At 39.6% G+C, this 19,491-nt stretch overlaps 1 protein-coding gene across 1 annotated transcript in view; it reads left to right on the top strand.

Moving 5' to 3' along the window:
- Positions 1-19,003, top strand: part of relt (RELT TNF receptor) — a 72,055-nt gene extending 53,052 nt beyond the window's left edge. Inside the window, exons 7-11 of the mRNA XM_059963952.1 lie at positions 122-205; positions 903-1,005; positions 4,951-5,169; positions 9,208-9,352; positions 16,263-19,003. Of these exons, the coding sequence (XP_059819935.1) occupies positions 122-205; positions 903-1,005; positions 4,951-5,169; positions 9,208-9,352; positions 16,263-16,274 (563 nt within the window). The 3' untranslated portion in view covers positions 16,275-19,003. The remainder of the gene's footprint in view (positions 1-121; positions 206-902; positions 1,006-4,950; positions 5,170-9,207; positions 9,353-16,262) is intronic.
- Positions 19,004-19,491: the final 488 nt, after the last annotated feature.

Genomic DNA, 19,491 nt, shown 5'->3' with positions numbered 1-19,491 from the left:
CCTATAAAGTCTAATTTCTTCATTGTAGGATAAACCCTACAGAGAACAAATTAGAAGCTTAGTGTACTTAATGATTTCAGTTCCCAAAGGACCCTCTTCATTTTCTTTTCTTTTACTGCAGCTATCAATGCAATTCCCTTCAGATCAGATGAAGCCAATGAGGACACGATTGGTGTGCTGGTGCGGCTGATCACAGAGAAGAAAGGTTAGCACTGATTTTGTCCTTCATTTGCTGTTAGAGGTACGTGGTCCCTCGGCATTAGTGCTTTCAAGTAAGGCGAGGAATGGCAGCGGCATTACACAGTCTGCGACCAGCACTTGTGCTTTTTGTTGAATATCTGGAGCCAGCAACAGTGCCGATGCAAATTCAGCACTCGGTTTGAATGGTCCCATGAACCTGATGGCATCTCTCAAAGGTTTGCCCATCTATCCAGCAAATAAAAATCTGTAAATTATGCCCTGAGAATTGCCTCCATTCACTATTGCTGTCAGAATCTTAAGTGGGATGTTATGGGGATTCAGAGTGAGGATACTTTTCTGGTGCTGCTTACATGTCACAGCAAGCAACCGTTTTTTCTCCGTTTTGTAATATTGTTACTACCAGTTTCAGATATAGATGGGGGTTCATCTATGCCCATTGTTTAAAGAGCTTGAACTCCAAACCAGTTTGGATTTGTGTGTGATCTGTTTCACCATCTTTAAGTTTGTGTATAAACTTCCAAGAGTGTAACTTCCTTCTTGTTCAATTCTTCAAATGAAGAATAGAATATTGATCAGATCTCTTGAGTAATAGCCGAAGCAGTTGCCGTTGTGGCTGCAAAGCAGCATGTCCTCCAACGTTCTCAGTGCTGCAGTGCACCGCGATTCCACAACTGATCATATGGTGTTTTTGTTGACCACAGAAAATGCTGCAGCCTTGCAAGAGTTGCTAAAGGAGCACGAACTCTTGGAGGGGATTGACTCCGACAACAAAGCAGACATCACCAATAAAAATGCATCCGAAAGGCAAGTTGTGTATAAATGGACTTGAAAATCTGGCTTCTTTAGACTTCCAGGGAATTGAACTGAGTTTGAGATAGAGTACTTTTTAGGCCATGTTTTGATTCACACACTCTTGAAGTTGAGGTGAGATGAAATTGTTTAAAACAGCTGGCAAATTTTCTGTTTCTTTCAGGTGAGTTAGGAAATTTAACAATACAGAAAGAGACCATTTATCTCATTGTAGCTATTCTGGCAAGAACTATCAACTTAGCTAAACTTGACCGTCTACCCAATTATATTTAACCACTTCCAGCAAAACGCAGCAAAACCACTCCTAGTGAAAGTAGCAGCAAGAGGCAATCTGGTGTTCGCACAACGTCCAAATCACATAACACCCGATTTCACAGAACGTATCGTGGACGTTAAGCGACGCATACCTGTATCGAAGTTTCTTCTCTAGGAGTAGTGAATCTCTCGAGTTCTCTGATTCTGAGGGTTGTGGATACAAGATCATTTGTTTTATTTTTTTGAGTGCCATACTCTGTCAGAGCCTCAGTGACCACTTTTTTTTTTCAAGTGATTGTCTTGGAGGAAAGATTCTGAGAGTGGTCCCCCATGTCCTTCTCACAGTGCAGTTTTTTTTATGAGGCCGAGTTACAAGCTCGACACTCAACCCGGCACGGATGGAAGGCGTGTCCGGGGGCAGCCCGACTGGGTTCAAACTTGGGAACCTTCGCTCCGGAGTCCAGCGCTGATGTTGTTTTATATTAGGGTGGAGATAAATATTTGGAAGATTGAGAAACTAAAGGTAATGGGGAACTGATGCAGATGAGAAATTGAGGCCAGCATAGATTAACCCTGATGATATTGAATGGTGGGATAGGCCTAAGAATCTTGTTGGCCTACTACTCCTGTTGACATAATGTTCTTAAATTATCTTCCATGATATTTAGATTCTGTGCCCTGTAATAAAATGTTAGGGACAGAAGATGTTCGTTCTTGCTCACACTGAACACTGCTGGAATTCCAAATCCCTTTTGGAATGGCCCTTCTGTGCTGGTGCACTGTTTGAGATTGTGTGGTTAGGTGCCCCACAGGACAATCATGGATGATTGTGCTGCTCTTTGGCCTCTGTGGCTTGGCTTCAAATCTGGAATGATGCAGCAAGATCTGGCTGATGTGAAGTGAATTAGTGGGCAAAAACCATAGAACAGAACAAGCCCTGCGAGAATTTAGTCAGCTTCTCTATTAGGAAAGATAAGATTAGCTTTCTAAAAATTCTTTACAACAGAGGAAGCTGAAGGAAGACTCGGTTGAGGTGTATAAAATTAAGGGGCATAAATAAATTGGGCTTATTCTCCTTGGAGGCTTGCAGCATGAAAATAGGCCATTCAGTCCATTGGCCCTGTATTTGCTATCCAGCTCTGATCTAATTTTCACACTGATCTCATTCTTACCACGTTCTAGCGTCAGTCATTGAATGCAGAAGTATGCCCTTTGGCTCATCTAGTACACGCTGAACGTGTATTCTGCCTAGTCCCATCAACCTGCATCCAGCCTTTCATACTCCTCCCATCCATGTACCTATCCAATTTCTCTTGGTATGCTGTAATTGAACCTGCATCCTCCACTTACACTGGCAGCTCATTCCACTCTCTGATTGAAGAAGTTCTCAGTGAAGAACTTGGAAATTCTCATCTGCTCCTTACAATTTCTACCCCTCACCGACTCTAGGGACTATTTACAGCAGCCCATTGGCCAACCTCTCGTGTCTTTGGGATGTTAGGAGGCCACAGCACCTGAAGAATAAAACTCACTGAAGAAGACTTGCAAACTCCTCCCAGTCAGCACTGGTGGTCAGGATTGAACCTGGAGTTCAAGGTAGAGGGATCAGGAGGAGACAAGGGGGCAAAAACAGAATCACCAGAATATGGTAAAGCACCTGACCTTTTCTGCCAGAAAGTATCTTGGAGGCAGAAAACCTCATTTATTTATTTTTGACTTCTCACTACTTAATAACCCTTGTGCTAAGTGCAAGCTTATTCTTGTACATCAGCAGCAGCAATATTATTACTAAAAGGCGAAGCTGGTCTTCATCTACCTTGCTATTTTTTTTTGGTAGACTAACTCCAGAGATTGTACTGAATTCTGACCATTTGCTGCCAAGGTCCACACTGGCCATGCACACTAAAAGTGTAACCAGACTGAAAATCAACGGTGACCTTGACCTTGGTGTCCCTTTCCCTCACTGTCAGCTAATTGAGTTGTATCATTTCATGTGCTACTCATTCAGTAGCCCAGACTCCGTAAGTAGATGAAGTATCTTGTTATATAACATTATAAATTTGTGGCATTGTAAATTTGAAGCATAATGAAAAGACCATCGAACTACGTCATTCGCAAACATTCCTCCCCATACTATCGTTCGATGTAGCCACACGATGAGCTTTTCGGGTGCACTTTTCAGCTTTTGATATTCGTAAGAGTAAAGCGTGCCTCTGAAGTTGAAGAGGGATGTTGACTGCGGGATTTTAAGCGTTTTTTGCCTGCGTGTAGAGCAACTTAATCACTAGTTTCAAAAGTAATGCTTTATCACACTAACATTTACAGAGGAACCTGTCTGGTTTTAATGTTAGTGCACAGCTCAGTCATATGGGAAAGCTAAAGAGAATGGAAATAGTATCAGATAGCTGGCAAACATTCACCAGTACACATTTCTGGTTTCAAATAGACTTGCATTAATTAGAGTTGTGGAAAGATGTAACATGATTGGATTCCATTTCCATTTGTTCCAATATTGGCCCTTTCTAAGTAATATAACAAAGATTTTTTTTATCAGTTAATGCTTATATAATAAACTGGTGATACCTCCTATTAATTTAAGGAAAATTATCCTGAATTCCCCCCTTCAGATAAATCAAGGCTTCTTATTCTCCTGTAATCCAAATGATAGTCTGAAAATATGGAATGGTTCCATATCTGAAACGTGAATCCAAAACCTAAATGGAAATTAAGTTAATTTGAGGAAACCCTTTAAATATTATACTGATGCTATCATTTGCATTCCTTGCGCAACAGGGGGGAAAAGGGCCAAGTGAAGTTATTTTGCAAATGTTTGTTATATTAATATCCACTTCTCCTTTCTACTTTATTACTAACATTATTTCACACTTGGAACAATAAAGAAAACCTCATATTGCAGTGTCAGTTTCATTTCAAAGGTTCCCTGGTGCCAGAGAGTAGAGCTGTTGTAGCACTGCCCCTGCAGTCTGGGTCCTGTTGACCTCTGGTGTTATCTGTGTAATGTTTCCAAGTTCTCCTTGTGACTGTGTGGATTTCCCCAATTTAGTTTCTCCCATTTCCCAAAGGAAAGTAGTTCAGTCAGTGTAATTGACCAATGTAAATTCCCCTAATGTTGTTCAGTGGAAGGAAGGGCGGGGGGGGGGGGGGGTGGTGGGGGTAGTTTTAGGAAAGTGAGAATAATGTAAGAGGAGTGTTTGCTTGATAGCATGGATTTGGTGAGCTGAAGCACCAGCTTTCAAGCTGTTTGATTCAGTGTTCAAGGTGCTTTTCTTTAGCTAATGAATTCCTTTTGGTCTGTACCCTCTCAGAATTTTACAAACTACCATCACATTCTTCACTTTTTAAAAATGGTGTCCAGTTACTACAGCAGTAATCTGTTGATCTTTGGTCTCATTTCCAGGAGCTGCAATGATAACCAATATTTTGTCTTTCATTTCAGAGCACACTGCACTGAAGTCTTCAATCACCGGTTATTTTTGGCCAATTTTAAATTGCAGATTACAGAACTTGGATTACTATTGCAATACCTTTTGGGTTCTGTTAGACAGGCATTGTCTATCCCAGTGTGAACCTCATTTCCTTTGCATTTCAAGTCTGTATTGGGATTGACTTATTTGATAAAGCTATCTGAGATCAGACTTTGACCCTCTCTTCCTTTTTCTACAGATTGGTTCCATTGTTGACCATTCCCAAGCTATGTAAACACCATCATGTGCACACGGTGCAGACGTCAGCGACCCTTCTGGGCTCCAGCTGTACACGGTGCAGTCAGAAGAAGTGGCCTGAACTGCTGCTGAATCCTCCCATCCGGAACACTGCAAAGCCTGTCAAAGTGGGGACCCGGGCCAACAGGCCTGGAGAAATCACCATCCTCTCCATCGGCAGGTAAGTGCCTCACTGCGCTGAGGACCATGCCTTCCGATTTCAGAGTGTACCTTCTCCCTGCAAAGTAGTCATGTTAATTTCTGTATTGCTAACAGCTGCAGTAACTCAGCAGGCCAAGCTAGATCAGGACAGTGAAAGAGCTGTTAATTCCTTTGGGGCAGCTCCAGTGATCGGGGTTCAGTTCCTGCCACCGTCCATAAGAAGTTTGTACTCTCTCCCCGTGACTCTGTATTCCTTGTGTTCTGATTTCCTCCCACATTCTGAAGATGTACTGGTTGAAAGATTCAAAGGACATGTATGTCACCATATACAACCCTGAGATTTTTTTGGTGGGCATATTCAACATATCTATGGAATAATAATTATAACAGAATCAATGAAAGACTGGCCAGCAAGGGCATTCGACCAGAGTACAGAAGACGAGAAACTGCAAATACAAAAAGAAGAAATTAATAAATAAACGTGCAATAAATATCGAGAGCATAAGATGAAGAGTCCTTGAAAGTGAGCCGTAGGTTGTGGGAACAGTTCAGTGGAGTGAAGTTATCCCCTTCGGATCAGAGCCTGCTGGTTGAAGGGTAGTAACCGTTCCTGAACCTGGTTAATTGCATAATCAATGCAAGTCTACTTGAAACTAGTATTGGGCTTCCTGGGCTTGTTGGGCCAAAAATGCCTGTAACCATGCTATATCTAACTAAAATTAAAATAATCCAAGTTCTGATAGAAGGCCATCAAGTTGACTTTTTCTCTCTTCACTGTTGCCTGCCCTGATGATTATTTACAGCTTTTTATTTCAGACTTCCAGCTCTTTTACTCTCTCCCCTCACCACGGGCAACTTTTGCACTGAATATATGGAATAGGACAGACTATTTACCTTAAATGGTCCATTGTTCAGGCTCTGTTACTCAGTGGAGTTATTTGGAGCCATTGCTTCGTATTTCATCACTTTCCTCCCTTCTGCTAAAGTGTGTTTAAGGTTTACTTCCACAATATGTCAGCAGTTCTTCCCACTCCCAAGTGGCACATCTTTTTGGTGAAGCAAGTCCCAGGCACAGCATGAAACACTTGTATTAGAATGTACGAATGCCTAATTACATCCAAATGAGAAGGACTTTTTGCCGCCTCATTCTCTGAATTATCAGCAGTCTATTTCAATCTAATGAACGATACCTGAGCTCAGTGTAGGCACTATTGTGTAATATTGTAAGACTAAGCAAGCTAGGTCTTTGCTCTTTGGAGCGAAGAAGGATACAAGGTGACCTGATAGAGCTGTACAAGATAAAAGGCATAGATTGACTAGATAGTCAGACTTTCTCCCAGGGCAGGAATGACTAATAAAGGGGCCATAATTTAAGGTGATTGGAGAGATGTCAGGGGCAAGTTTTTAGAATGGTGGGTGTATGGAACACCCTGCCAGGGCTGCTGGTGGAAGCAGAGACATTAGGGGTATTTAAGAAACTCTTAGATTGACACATGGATGATATGAAAATGGGCGGCTATGTAGGAGGGAAGGATCAGATTGATCTTAAAGATTGGTACACGATCCTGGGCCAAAACATATACTATACTGTGTTCTATTATTTTACTGGTCAATCAATCTCCACTTCATGTGCCCCAAAGAGTGAGTGGTCAAATCCTATACGTTATTTTTTCAATGTCTGTCTGTCAGTGACTGGCAGTATGCCCTGAATTTGTACAACATTTTAAAAAACCTACCTCAAAATATCACAAGTGTTTTCCTGGAGAAGTACAGGACTACAGAATTCCCTTTTAACAAAAGACATGGATTTGGTATTAGGTTATTGACTATTCTGCTGAGGTGAATCTTCTAACCTATTCTGATTGGGAAATGACAATGTTCAAGGTGTCCTTGGAAACTTGATTTAGAATCGGGGGGGGGGGTCATTAAGTATAGGGGGAGACCATCTAGAACTTGGGAGGCTTTTTTTTCATTCAGGGAGGGTTAAGCCTTTTAGAAGAGAGTTCAGTCATGGAGTTCATTGAAAGCACAAATCAAGAGAGTTCTGGACACTAAGGAATGAGGATGGAGCAGGGCCATTGTGCTGAGAGCCGTAAGAGCTTGCTCAGCTGAGTTATCTCTCTCAGCCCCACTCTCAAAACCTTTCCTTGTTATCTTTGATGCCCTGATTAAAAAGAATGTATCAAACTCCTCCTTACATAAACTTGCCCTGCACAGTTATCTGTGGCACTGAATTCCACAGAATCACCACCCTTTGGCTAAAGAAATTCCTTCTCATCTCCGTTGGAAAGGGACATCCCTCAAATCTGAGGCAGTGCCCTCTGGGTCCTAGACTTACCCACTAGAGGAAACATCCTCTCCACATCCATTCTATCTAGGCCTTTCAATATTTGATAGGTTTCAATGAGGTACTTCCCCCACCCCTACCCCCACCCCCATTCTAGATTCCAGTGAGGACAGGCTCGAGACATTAAAAGCTCCTCATAGTTAACTCTTTCATTCCTGGGAACATTTTTGTGAACCTCTTGGCCCTCTCCAGTGCCAGCACAGTTTTTCTTAGATAAGGGGCCCAAAACTGCTGATAATATTCCAAGTGCGGTCTGACCATTGCCTTGTAGAGCCTCAGTATTACATCATTGTTTTTGTATTCTAGTGCTCTCAAAATGAATGCTAGCATTGCATTTGTCTTCCTCACCACAGACTTAACCTGCAGGTTAACCTTTAGCAAATCCTGCACAAGGACTCCCAAGTCCCTTTGCACCTCTAATTTTTGAATGTTCTCCCCATTTAGAAAGTATTTCACTCATTTATTCTTCTACCAAAGTACATGAGTGCACACTGCCCCACACTATATCCTTTGCCCATTTTGCCAATCTGTCTTAAGTCCTTCTTCAGGTTCCCTGCTTCCTCCACCAATCTTCATTCTATCTGCAAACTTGGCCACAAAGCCATCAATTCCTTCATCCAAATCATTGACATAACATGAAAAGAAGCGGTCCTAATGCTGACTCTTCCAGTACACTGTTCGTCACTGGCAGCCAACCAGTATAGGCCCCCTTATTCCCACTCTTTGCCTCCTGCCAGTCAGTCAATCTTCTATCTGTGCTAGTATCTTGTTTAGCAGCCTCATGTGCAGCACCTTGTCAGAAGCCTTCTGAAAATCCAAATACACAATGCCCACTGACTCTCTTTTGTGTATCCTGCCTGTTAATTCCTCAAAAATTCTTCAATTTATCATGCAAGAGTTCCTTGCTGACTTTGGCCTATTTTATCATGTGCTTCCAAGTACCCCAGAACCTCTTCCTTTGATCCCAAGACTCCAACATCTTTCCAGGCTAACAGGCCTATAATTTCCTTCCTTCCATCTATCATCTCATCTTAAAAAGATGATAGATGATTGTCCATTATTTTGATGAATGTTGGAGCAATCTCCAAGGCCAGGTGGCCTACTCCTTGGATTCTACTGTTTTTTTTTAAAAGACAATTTAAAACTTTCTCCTCTCCTCCATGGCAACTATAATCATCCCAGTTTCTCCTTGGAGCTAAAATACTCTTGTTCTGTGTCGATCTTCTCTATCCTTCATGTTTTTCCTGTCCTGGAACTGAGCATATGAATTCATTAACAACAATGATCACATTGCTCAGCACAATAAGAGGCAGGAAATGTGAACTTTGCTTGTCTACATCCCTCTCCCAAAATAGGTGGTGATATCAGTCATTTAGGATATATGATAATCTTTCAGACTTTGTACACTTCAGGCATCTTTCACTGAAGTACTTGTAAATTATAAAATTATATTTCTCCAGATCACAATCAGAATTTGGTTTATCACTGAAATATCTTGTGAAGTTTGTTTTGTGATAAGCTTTACGGTGCAAGATGTAAAAACTACTGTTACAAAAATAGTGCAAAGTATCTTTCTATCTAATATCCTATCTATTTCTGAATAGTACGACTACAATAACATAGCCAAAGTTCACTGACATTTTTGAAGTTGATATTTATTATTCCTCATGCATTTTTTGACCTTTCAGTATTTTCTCCTTACTGTGGCAGGTTCCGTGTTACTCAGATTCCTGAACAGAAGCAGAATGTAGCTGATGGGAAAAGTGACTTGGTAGACACTACCTGTGATGGTTCAATGGACCAAAAGATACTGGGCTCAGTAAAATGCCCAAAGCACACAGCCAGCCAGCAAGAGGTAAGAGTGGTCAACCCTTGGGTTATTTGACTTGTGTTTAAGGGCATGTTCATATCAAGTGTTTAACCTCAGTTTCTTGATTTGGCTGGGTCCAATTCTTTATCCACAGGAACACTTCCAACACTTTCAAGGATTTATTATTTTGATCATAAATTTCCACCTTCTTCGTTTTTTATGTTAACAGGAGGTAGGTCTATTCTGTCTACCCCTGGGGTCATGGGTATCTGTATCTTGCTATACATAACCTTTAATATCCGTGCCCGAATTTTTAAAAAGTGGTTCATCATTTTATAAAGTTTCCGTTGACTTGCTGTCAGATTTTCTGGATGGATAGGGTTAATGTGAAGATATTCCTGATTTAGAGTAGTCCTTTCAATTTCTGCCTGTCTTTGTATGACCAGACTGGGGTGGCTCAGTAGAGAGCGGTGAATGCAGTCACTTTACAGTGTTAGCGATTGGGGTTCAAATCCTGCTGCTGCCTGTATGGCGTTTCTGTGTTTTTTGCGTGTCTGCATGGGTTTCTACAAGTGCACTGGTTTTCTCCCACGTTCCAAAGACATGTGCTGGTTGGGATTGGTAAGTTGGGAGTAAGCTATATTGGCAGCGGGAGCATTGCACCGCTTGTGGCTACCTGACGCAACTCTCAGACTGTTGGTCATTGACAGAAACAACACATCTCTCTGTATGTCTTGATGTACACGTGACAAATAAAACAAATCTATTGTTGTATGGTCAATAATGCAAATAATATCTCCCTAACAATTCTTTAATCATCCTTAACACAGGATAAATTGCCCTCTCTGTTCCAGAACTAGTCTATGAAACCTGTCCTTACAATTTAATTATTATAGCTGTAGCGTCACCAGATTTATTTGCTTGAAGCAGCTTAACTGATGGAATACTGACTAAAGGCAAATCTAATTTGTCCACAATCCCTCCATCCTCTGACACATCTTTCCCAATAAAAAGAGCTATTATATTTGATGCAAATAATCCATTTGACACATATTTATGAGTTGCTGGCCTTTATTGTTCAATCCTAATTACCCCTGAACTGAGGTTGTTTAAAGAATCAGCTGCTTTGGTGGGTCTGAATTCACATAGACCACAAGACATAAGAGCAGAATTAGATCATTCAGTCTATTGAGTCTACTCTGCCACTCCATGACTGATTTATTTTCCCTCTCAACCCCATTCTCCTGCCTTCTCCTCATAACTTTGACACCCTCACTAATCAAGGACCTATCAACCTATAAGTGTACTAATGACTTGACCTCCACAGCCATCTGTGGCAATGAATTCTGGAGATTCACCATCCTCTCTCTAAAGAAAGCCCTTCTCAACTCTTTTATGAAGAGTCGCCCTTTTATTCTGAGGCTGCGCCCTCTGGTCTAGACACTCCCACTACTAGAAACATTTTCTCCTTGTCCACTAGGCTTCTTAATACGACAAGTTTCAATGAAATCCCACCCCCACCATCCTTCCAGCAAGTGCAGACCCAGAGCCATCAAACAATGCTCATACATTAAATCTTTTATCCCATGGATCATTTTCATAAACCTCTGGTCTCTCTCCTACATGAGGACATTCTTCCTTGGATCTGGGGACCAAAATGGCTCTCAATGCTCCAAATGTGACCTTATAAAGCCTTAGCATTACATTCTTGCTTTCTATTCGAGTCCTCTTGAAATCAGTGCTAACCACACGAGGGAAGATAGGCAGATTCCCTTCTCTGAGGAACATTAATGGGACCAGATCATTTTTTTAAATTAGTTTTTTCATAAATTTTCTACATAACTACAAATTAAAAAACCCCAGATCAAAATGAGGAACATTAATACAGTGCAAAATTAAGCATACAATGACAATATGATACAAAGAAAGAGAATTTTTTAAAAAGCACCTAAATTGAAGACAAGTAAACTTAGTATCCTCCCCAAGCCCCACAACACAAAAAAAAACTCCAGACCAACCACAACACAATATGGAGAATATAAATCAGGACAATCAAACTCCCAGGCTGTGAATACACTTAGCAACAGAGGATAATAATGCCTACTACCAAAAAAAAGGGAGCTGAAAGCAAGGGACCGGGGGGAAAAAAACCCTAGTCAAGAGGAAGGTTATGAAAGTACTCGATAAAAGGTCCCCAGACCTTATGGAACTTTAAATCTGAATTAAGAACTGAATAATGAATTTTTTCGAGGTCCAAGCAGGCCATAATGTCATTAAGCCATTGAGCATGAGTGGGCGGGGCAACAACTCTCCATCTAAGGAGGATCAAGCATCTAGCCAGGAGAGAGGCAAAGGATAATATTCGGCATTTGGTCGGACTCAGACGTAAATCTGTCTCGCCCCAGAAACCGAACAAAGCAATTAAAGGGTTTGATTCTAGGTGGTAATTCAGAATATACGATAACGTAGTGAAGACATCTTTCCAAAATTTCTCCAGGCTAGGACAGAGCCAGTACATATGAGAGATCTTGCATTTATCACAAAGCGGACTAATGTTAGGGTAGAATCGAGATAGTTTAGATTTAGACATATGGGCTCTATGAACAATCTTAAACTGTAAAAGGCAATGGCGAGCACAAAGAGAGGTTGAGTTAACCGATTTGAGAATCGAGTCCCAACTCTCATCAGATAAGGAGGTATTTAAATCCTGCTCCCATGCCATTTTAATTTTATCCACAGGGGCCTGTCGTAAGGCTGCTAATTTATCTCGAATAATTGATATTAAACCTTTACCTAGTGGATTAATGGAAAGAAATAAGTCCATAGCATTTTTCGCAGGCATTTCAGGAAAGTTAGGAATTAAAGGAGCAATAAAGTGTCTAATTTGGAGATATCTAAAAAAATGTGCATTGGGCAGATTGAACTTAACAGAGAGCTGTTGAAAAGAAGCGAAGCGATTATTAATGAAAAGATCTTCAAAATGTCTAATGCCCTTCCTATACCAAACATGGAATGCTGAATCACACGTAGTAGGTAAAAAAAAAAGGTGATTATGTACGACAGGGCTGGAAACGGAAAAACCATGGAAACCATAGCTTTTCCTAAACTGAGCCCATATACGCAAAGTGTGTCTAACAAGAGGATTAACAATTAATCTAGACAAACTACTAGGGAGTGCAGAGCCAAAAAGTGCAGAGATAGATAATTCTTTAGTGGAGCTCAACTCCATTGCCACCCAATTAGGGCACTCGGGTTGGCCATGGAAGAAAGACCAAAAGGTAGCACAACGTATATTGGCTGCCCAATAATATAAACGAAAGTTAGGTAAAGACATGCCACCCTCTTTTTTGGGTTTTTGGAGATGGATTTTATTAATTCTAGAGCGCTTATTCTTCCACAGATATGACAAAATAATAGTCTAAGGAATCAAAAAAAATTTAGGAATAAAAATTGGGATAGATTGAAATAAGCATAAAAATTTAGGGAGAACATACATTTTAACAACATTAATACGACCTACCAAAGACATAGATAGAGGTGACCATTGTACCAGACTCTGTTTTATAGTATATGAAAGATTGGCAAAGTTTTCACGAAAGAGATCTTTAAACTTCCTTGTGACTGTAATCCCAAGGTAAGTAAGTTGATTATGGACTACTTTAAAAGGGAGATCACGAAACGTTAGTTCTTGTGCTTCTTTATTAATTGGGAAAAGTTCGCTCTTATGTAAATTAAGTTTATAGCCTGAGATCTGGCTAAACTGGTCAAGAAGTGAAAACATTGGAGGTAAGGATGTAGACGGATTTGAAGGAAAGAGTAATAAGTCATCAGCATAAAGAGAAACTTTATGCTCAACACCTCCTCTCCAAATCCCGGTCAATTCAGGACAATTTCGAAATGCTATCGCCTGAGGTTCTATAGCCAAATCAAAGAGAAAGGGACTTAAGGGGCATCCCTGACTGGTGCCACGTTTGAGATTAAATACCTGGGATTTCTGAAAATTAGTTAAAACAGAGGCAGTAGGACACAAGTACAGCAATTTGATCCAAGAGATGAAACTTTGACCGAGGTCAAATTTTTCTAAGACTGCAAAAAGGTAGTTCCACTCTATAACGATCAAATGCTTTCTCCGCATCAAGGGAAATAACACATTCAGGAATCCCAGTTGGAGGTGAATATAAAATATTAAATAAACACCGAATGTTAAAAAAAGGGGGACATTTTTTTAATAAAACCTGATTGGTCATCAGAAATAATAGAGGGAATAACGGTTTCTAATCTATAAGCCAAAACTTTAGCCAAGATCTTTACATCAACATTGAGCAAAGAAATCGGCCTATACGAGGAACACTCTGTTGGGTCTTTACCCTTTTTTTAATAGAAGAATAATAGATGCCTCATTAAAAGAGGGTGGCAATTTGCCGTAATTAAACGAGTCAGATAATACTAAAAGTAACTGAGGAGAAAGAAGTGAAGAGAATGATTTATAAAATTCTACAGGGAACCCATCTGAGGACATTTCCCTGAGGACAGAGCAGAAATTGCAAAAGATATTTCTTCTGATGATATAGGTGCATTAAGTTTGGCTTTAAAATCAGATGAAAGTGAAGGAATATTCAGATTATTTAAAAATTGATCAACAGAGATTTGTCATTCAAAGATTCAGAGGGATAAAGCCGAGAATAAAAAATTTTAAATGCGTCATTAATTTCTAAATGATCCGATGTAAAGTGTCCGTTCTCCTTCCGGATCTTTGTAATCTGTTGTTTGGCTTTGGAACGCCTCAGCTGATTGGCTAGATATTTACCAGACTTATCACCATGAATGTAAAAGCGACTCTTGCTTTTGAGAAGTTGGCGTTCGACAGGTTGAGTAGACAGAAGATTAAGTTTAGTTTGGAGTTCAACACGCTTCTTGTATAGTTCAGGGTTCTTAGTTTGAGCATACAGTTGATCCAATTCTTTAATCTGGTTAATGAGGTCTAATTGATCTGCACAGGACCTTCTGTTGAGATTTGCTGTGTAAGAAATTATTTGACCCCTCAGATATGCTTTCATGGCATCCCAGACAATCTGAGATGACACTTCAGGTGATGTATTAGTGTTAAAATAAAAGGTTATCTGATCCTTAATAAATTTTAGAAAATCATCATTCGATAATAAAGTCAAATCAAACTGCCAGTGTTTATTCCTCTGAGGGAGACCAGGAAAGTTTAAAGAGAGAGTAATTGGGGCATGGTCAGAAATCAGTATACTCTGATAGTAACAAGAGTAGACAAATGGAATAAGTTGGTTATCGAGTAAGAAATAGTCAATTCTAGTGAAGGTATGGTGAACATGTGAAAAAAAAGAATAATCTCTCTCAGTAGGATGAAGGAAACGCCATATATCAGAGATACCAAAATTAGAGAGAAACGATTGGATAGCTAAGGCAGATTTAGTAGGTGATCTGGTAACAGAGGACGATCGATCCAAATTAGGATCTAACCAACAGTTGAAGTCACCACCCAGTATAAGAGAGTATGAGTTTAAGTCTGGTAGTGAGGAAAAAAAAATTCAAAAAAGTTAACGTCATCAAAGTTGGGGGCATACAGGTTTGCTAGTACAACTTTAGTGTTACATAGTTTACCAGAAACAATAAAACAGCCATTTGTATCAGATATTTTATTATGGAGTTCAAAAGGAATATTTGAGTTAATAAGGATGGAGACCCGCCCCCCCCCCAGCTTTAGCGGCAAAGGATGAATGAAAATGCTGACCTGCTCACTTTGACAGAAGCCAGGAGTTATCAAAACAACGAATATGAGTTTCTTGAAGAAAATTTACTGTGTACTGTACCAGCAGTTATGGTCAAAATGACAATAAAAAGTGACTTGAAGTTCATATAATTGTTACAGTAGGTTAATTGAATAAGAACTTTTCACAAGATCACAAGACAAAGGTGCAGAAGTAGGCCATTTGGCCCATTGAGTCTGCTCTGCCATTCCACCATGAGCTAAACTATTCTCCCATCTAGTTCCAATTTCCAGCTTTTTCCCCATATACCTTGATACCTTGACTAATCAGATACCTATCAATCTTCTCCTTAAACACCCTGAATGATTGGCCCTCCACAGCTGCATGTGGCAATGAATTCCATAAATCCATGACCGTCTGGCTGAAAAAGATGCTTATATATAAAACTTATATATAAAACAGTTCTTTCCTTCAATTGAAAAGCTGGGTGAAGATTATTTAACCCCTACTGCATTGCTTATTAGCAAGTCTTTTAGAAGTTTGCAGCAATATTTGTTCTCAAAAATGAAATCACATTAGAGGATTTGAATGTTATCATACATGTCGACTAATCTTGGAACCCAACAATAACGTGTGTATTGGAGGAAATGAGGTGCGGTGATAAAACATGCTGGATTGTGACGTGTATCATCCCCGTTGTGTCCTGTGCTGTTGCATTTGTGGCAGGAAGTGACCCAGAGTTCAGAACTGAGTCACTTCAGTAACTGCCTGCAGACCAAGAGAAGCAAGCCTGTGACAAGATAGATTGTGAGGTCGATGTTGCATCTATAAAAATCAGTAAGTCCAAAGCTTTTGGTCTTATTAAAGTGGAGGTTGATAGATTCTTGATTAGTAAGGGTGTCAAAAGTTACAGGGAGAAAGCAGGAGAATGGGGTTGAGAGGAATAAAAAATCAGCCCTGATGGAATGGCAGAGCAGACTCGATGGGCCAAGTGGCCTAACTCTACATTAAGGTTTAAATGTTGAGGTCAAAGGGGATGTGTTAAATTTCCTTACTCTTCTAAGTGCAGATGGTGTAGTGGAGAAGTCTTAAGACTCTCAAACGCACATTGCAATGACTTCAAACCATTCCATTACATAGGAACACTCCCAAGTGTATTGCCCAGATATTTTGTTCGTGTTTTAAAACATCATTTTGTTTGATTTTTTTTTTAATAACAGGTTGGTGACTGACTTTATTGAAGATCCTGAAGAGGTCAATAAGTTACCCCTAGTGTGGGCTGAAACAAAGGTGGAAAATGCCTTGAACATTTAAGACAAAAAAAACTCTTTCCCAAATGCTCTGTAGCAAAATGTGGTCTACTTGAAGAGCTGCTGGGAAACAAACTCAGATACGTGAGCACAATTTGAAAGCTGAGACTGGAGGAGCAACAGCTAATATGTGTTTTCCCTAAAACAGTCCTATCTGTTCACTATCCCAGGTTATTTTTATAATTGTAACTTTTATTTGGAAATGTTATAACCTTAACTGCACACCAAAATGCTGTTATTTGTCATCCCTTTAGATTTTTCAGTAATATTGATTTATTTAATAGTTTCATACTTACAGATGTTTTTAGATTCTATATTGAAGGCAATTAGAGCACTTCTGAGGAATTTGGGAAAAACAATCTCATTAATTCTGCATGTACTACAGGACCAAACTCTGTAACTAAACAAATTCAAGCTATAGGACCAGCAGACAGTAAAGAGTTTGGAGAGGTGACTCAGTGTTATTTTAAAGGGGGGAAAAATGCAATAAGATGTTAACAAACCATTTTTGAACAATGTCAAAATTTGTGATTAATAGGAAAGTTACAATTCATTTATTGCTTTAGTTATTTTTAAAATAATTTTTAAAAGAACCAGTGTTTAAACAACTCAGGGTTTGACATTACCCACCAAAGAAGTAATGTCCCTTTTCCAATAAAAGGAACTTTCTCTGAATGCTGCGGTAAATGAATCGGGTTAAAGCTGACCCACTGAACATTTAAAAAGTAATAAAGACAGGAACAACAGAAAACTATTTCAACAAGATGGAAAAACAAGCAGCTTTCCTATTTCTATCTTTGTAAGGTGTGGTACTGTCGTGGTTTAAAATGCCAAAGCAATAATATACCTTTTGCAGAAGGAATATTGTAAACATTCATTATTACCTCTACAAGTAGATTGCCAGTTGATATAGACCAGGGAGGGTATGTAGTGATTGTGTACCAACAGTGCACACCTCCCCTTTTGTTCACTACCTACTGGTCATGTGGGTGTGGTAGATACCCACTGTTGTAACAGCTGTGTTTCCTCAACCAGAAACTGGCAAATCATGTATCATGGAACAGCAGTTTATTTATGTATGGAGAATGACTGGACTTTGAATTTATTGTGTAGCAACATTAAATGCTTCAGATGAGGAAACAGGCAGAGATCCTAAATGGTAAAATTTGTTTATTATTGATAGGCCAATGAATGGGGGGGGGGGGGTGGTTGTTAAGAAATTTGACATTTTGGCTGTACAGTAATTCCACTAGTTTGAGACGTGTGCATTCACCTGGTGTATTTACAGAAGAGCCATGTGCAAAGTAATGCCTGGAGCTGGAATACTTACATCCTGATAAACTTACATTATTGTGATTGAATTTCTGACATGAGATTCCAATCAGAAATGCTGATGAGAGCTTTGTATTCTTTAGGTAATTGTGATAAATACAGCACAATCTCAAAGCAGGAATTATAATGAATGACTGACCATTCATTGTGAAACACTACAGTATTATATTCCTGAATTTTTAGGCAAAGAGCATTGGGTGGGTAAAACACCGTTGAAACAGGACTGTTTCCACTGATTTGGATGAGTGCAAGCATAATGATTTAATGTTTTTATTTTTTTCATCTGTGTCCTTTGTATAAAATGCTAGTGAGATGCAGTTTTAATACAGAATTATAACAATAGCCATCCATTGATCCACACTATTCAGAGAGGAGAGTTACTGCGGCCTGCAAGCATTAAACAATCTTTGACTTTTTAATAGGGTCAATAGTCTGAAGATGTTTTCTTTTTTTTTAAAAAGATCGCAGCATTTTCACGTACAACAAATTTGAATTGACTAAATTCAATTAGAAGAGGACCTTTTTTTTTTTTGGAAGCAAGTAATACATTCCAGTCCACTTTCAATGGCAACTTGGGATTTGCATTTAGTGACAGTACTATGGGGAAAATGGCAAATGGGGCAGAGGTTGTGAGGCAGCTACCATCATTGCAAGTGTAGGCAGTGGCTCCTGCAGCGCCGGTCATCCTTGCATGCGCACATTCAGAGCAAATACACCAATTTTGATTCCGAAGCAACTCCATAATAAATAAATGTTTTGCAATTTGTCCTGCAAAACAAGCAGCTTCAATGGCAGAGGGCCTGCGTAGTTATAGGACTAGTCCCTCATGCTGATCCTGCCAGTAAGAATGGGACTCCCAAAATGGCAATTCTGAGTTTGCAGATTGCAGCTTGTGGCTTAAATAAAATTAAAATTTCAAACTCCACATTCACTATAGGGAAAGGTGGGGAAAAATTAAATTCACTCATGCAGGTAGTTGACACCACCATTGGTGTGCTCAGCTGAGTATTTGGAGGGAATCTCTGAAGTGTGGCACTGAAAATGATTCCTAATTAGATCCCCTTTTCATAAGACTTGTTTACAGCATTTTAATTTTGGGTGAAAATTAATTTGCATATTGCTGCTTTTTAAACTTTATGGTAATGTTTACTTTATTTCTGGTTGTGTAACATTAGTACTGTATTTAATGTACTGACATATTCATGTAGATGCACTGATGTAAACCATTCCTGTATCACGTATTTATTTATTCTTAGTTGGGTTTTGTTGCAGGATTTTTTACTTGGGTGCTTCCCGATGAAATAAATTTTATTATTATACCATCAGAGCTGTGGACAGACTTCCTTTTCTATTGCTTCAAAATTATATCTGTGAGTTTTTTCTAAATTCTGTGTAGACTTGGATAATTTGAAATAGATCGCTAGCAACCAGATGCTTAAGAATGCGGCCCATTGAGTCAGCTCCACTGTGGCTGATCTTTATTTTCAAATCCATTCTCTCACCACCTCGGGTAACACTTGACCTCCTTCCCAATCAAGAAAGCATCAATCTCTGCTTTAGATGCACTCAGTGACTTGGTCTCCATAGCGCTTATGACAAATTCCACAGATTTGCTGTTCTCTGGCTAAAGAAATTCCTTCTCATCCCGGTTTAAATGGACATCCCTCCCTGCTGGATTACATTACAACTTGAACAAGGAGGTAACATAGAAGTTGACATCTGTGTGACCCCTTTGGGATGCAAATTGTTAGAATAATCATGGGTAATTTCAATATATAGTTGATTGGGAAAATCAGATTGGTGCTGG

The sequence above is a fragment of the Hypanus sabinus genome, chromosome 3 (assembly GCF_030144855.1).
Source record: "Hypanus sabinus isolate sHypSab1 chromosome 3, sHypSab1.hap1, whole genome shotgun sequence".
Classification (NCBI taxonomy): domain Eukaryota; kingdom Metazoa; phylum Chordata; class Chondrichthyes; order Myliobatiformes; family Dasyatidae; genus Hypanus; species Hypanus sabinus.
Note: the sequence above shows the minus strand (reverse complement) of the source record. Positions and strands in the feature narration are given on the sequence as shown.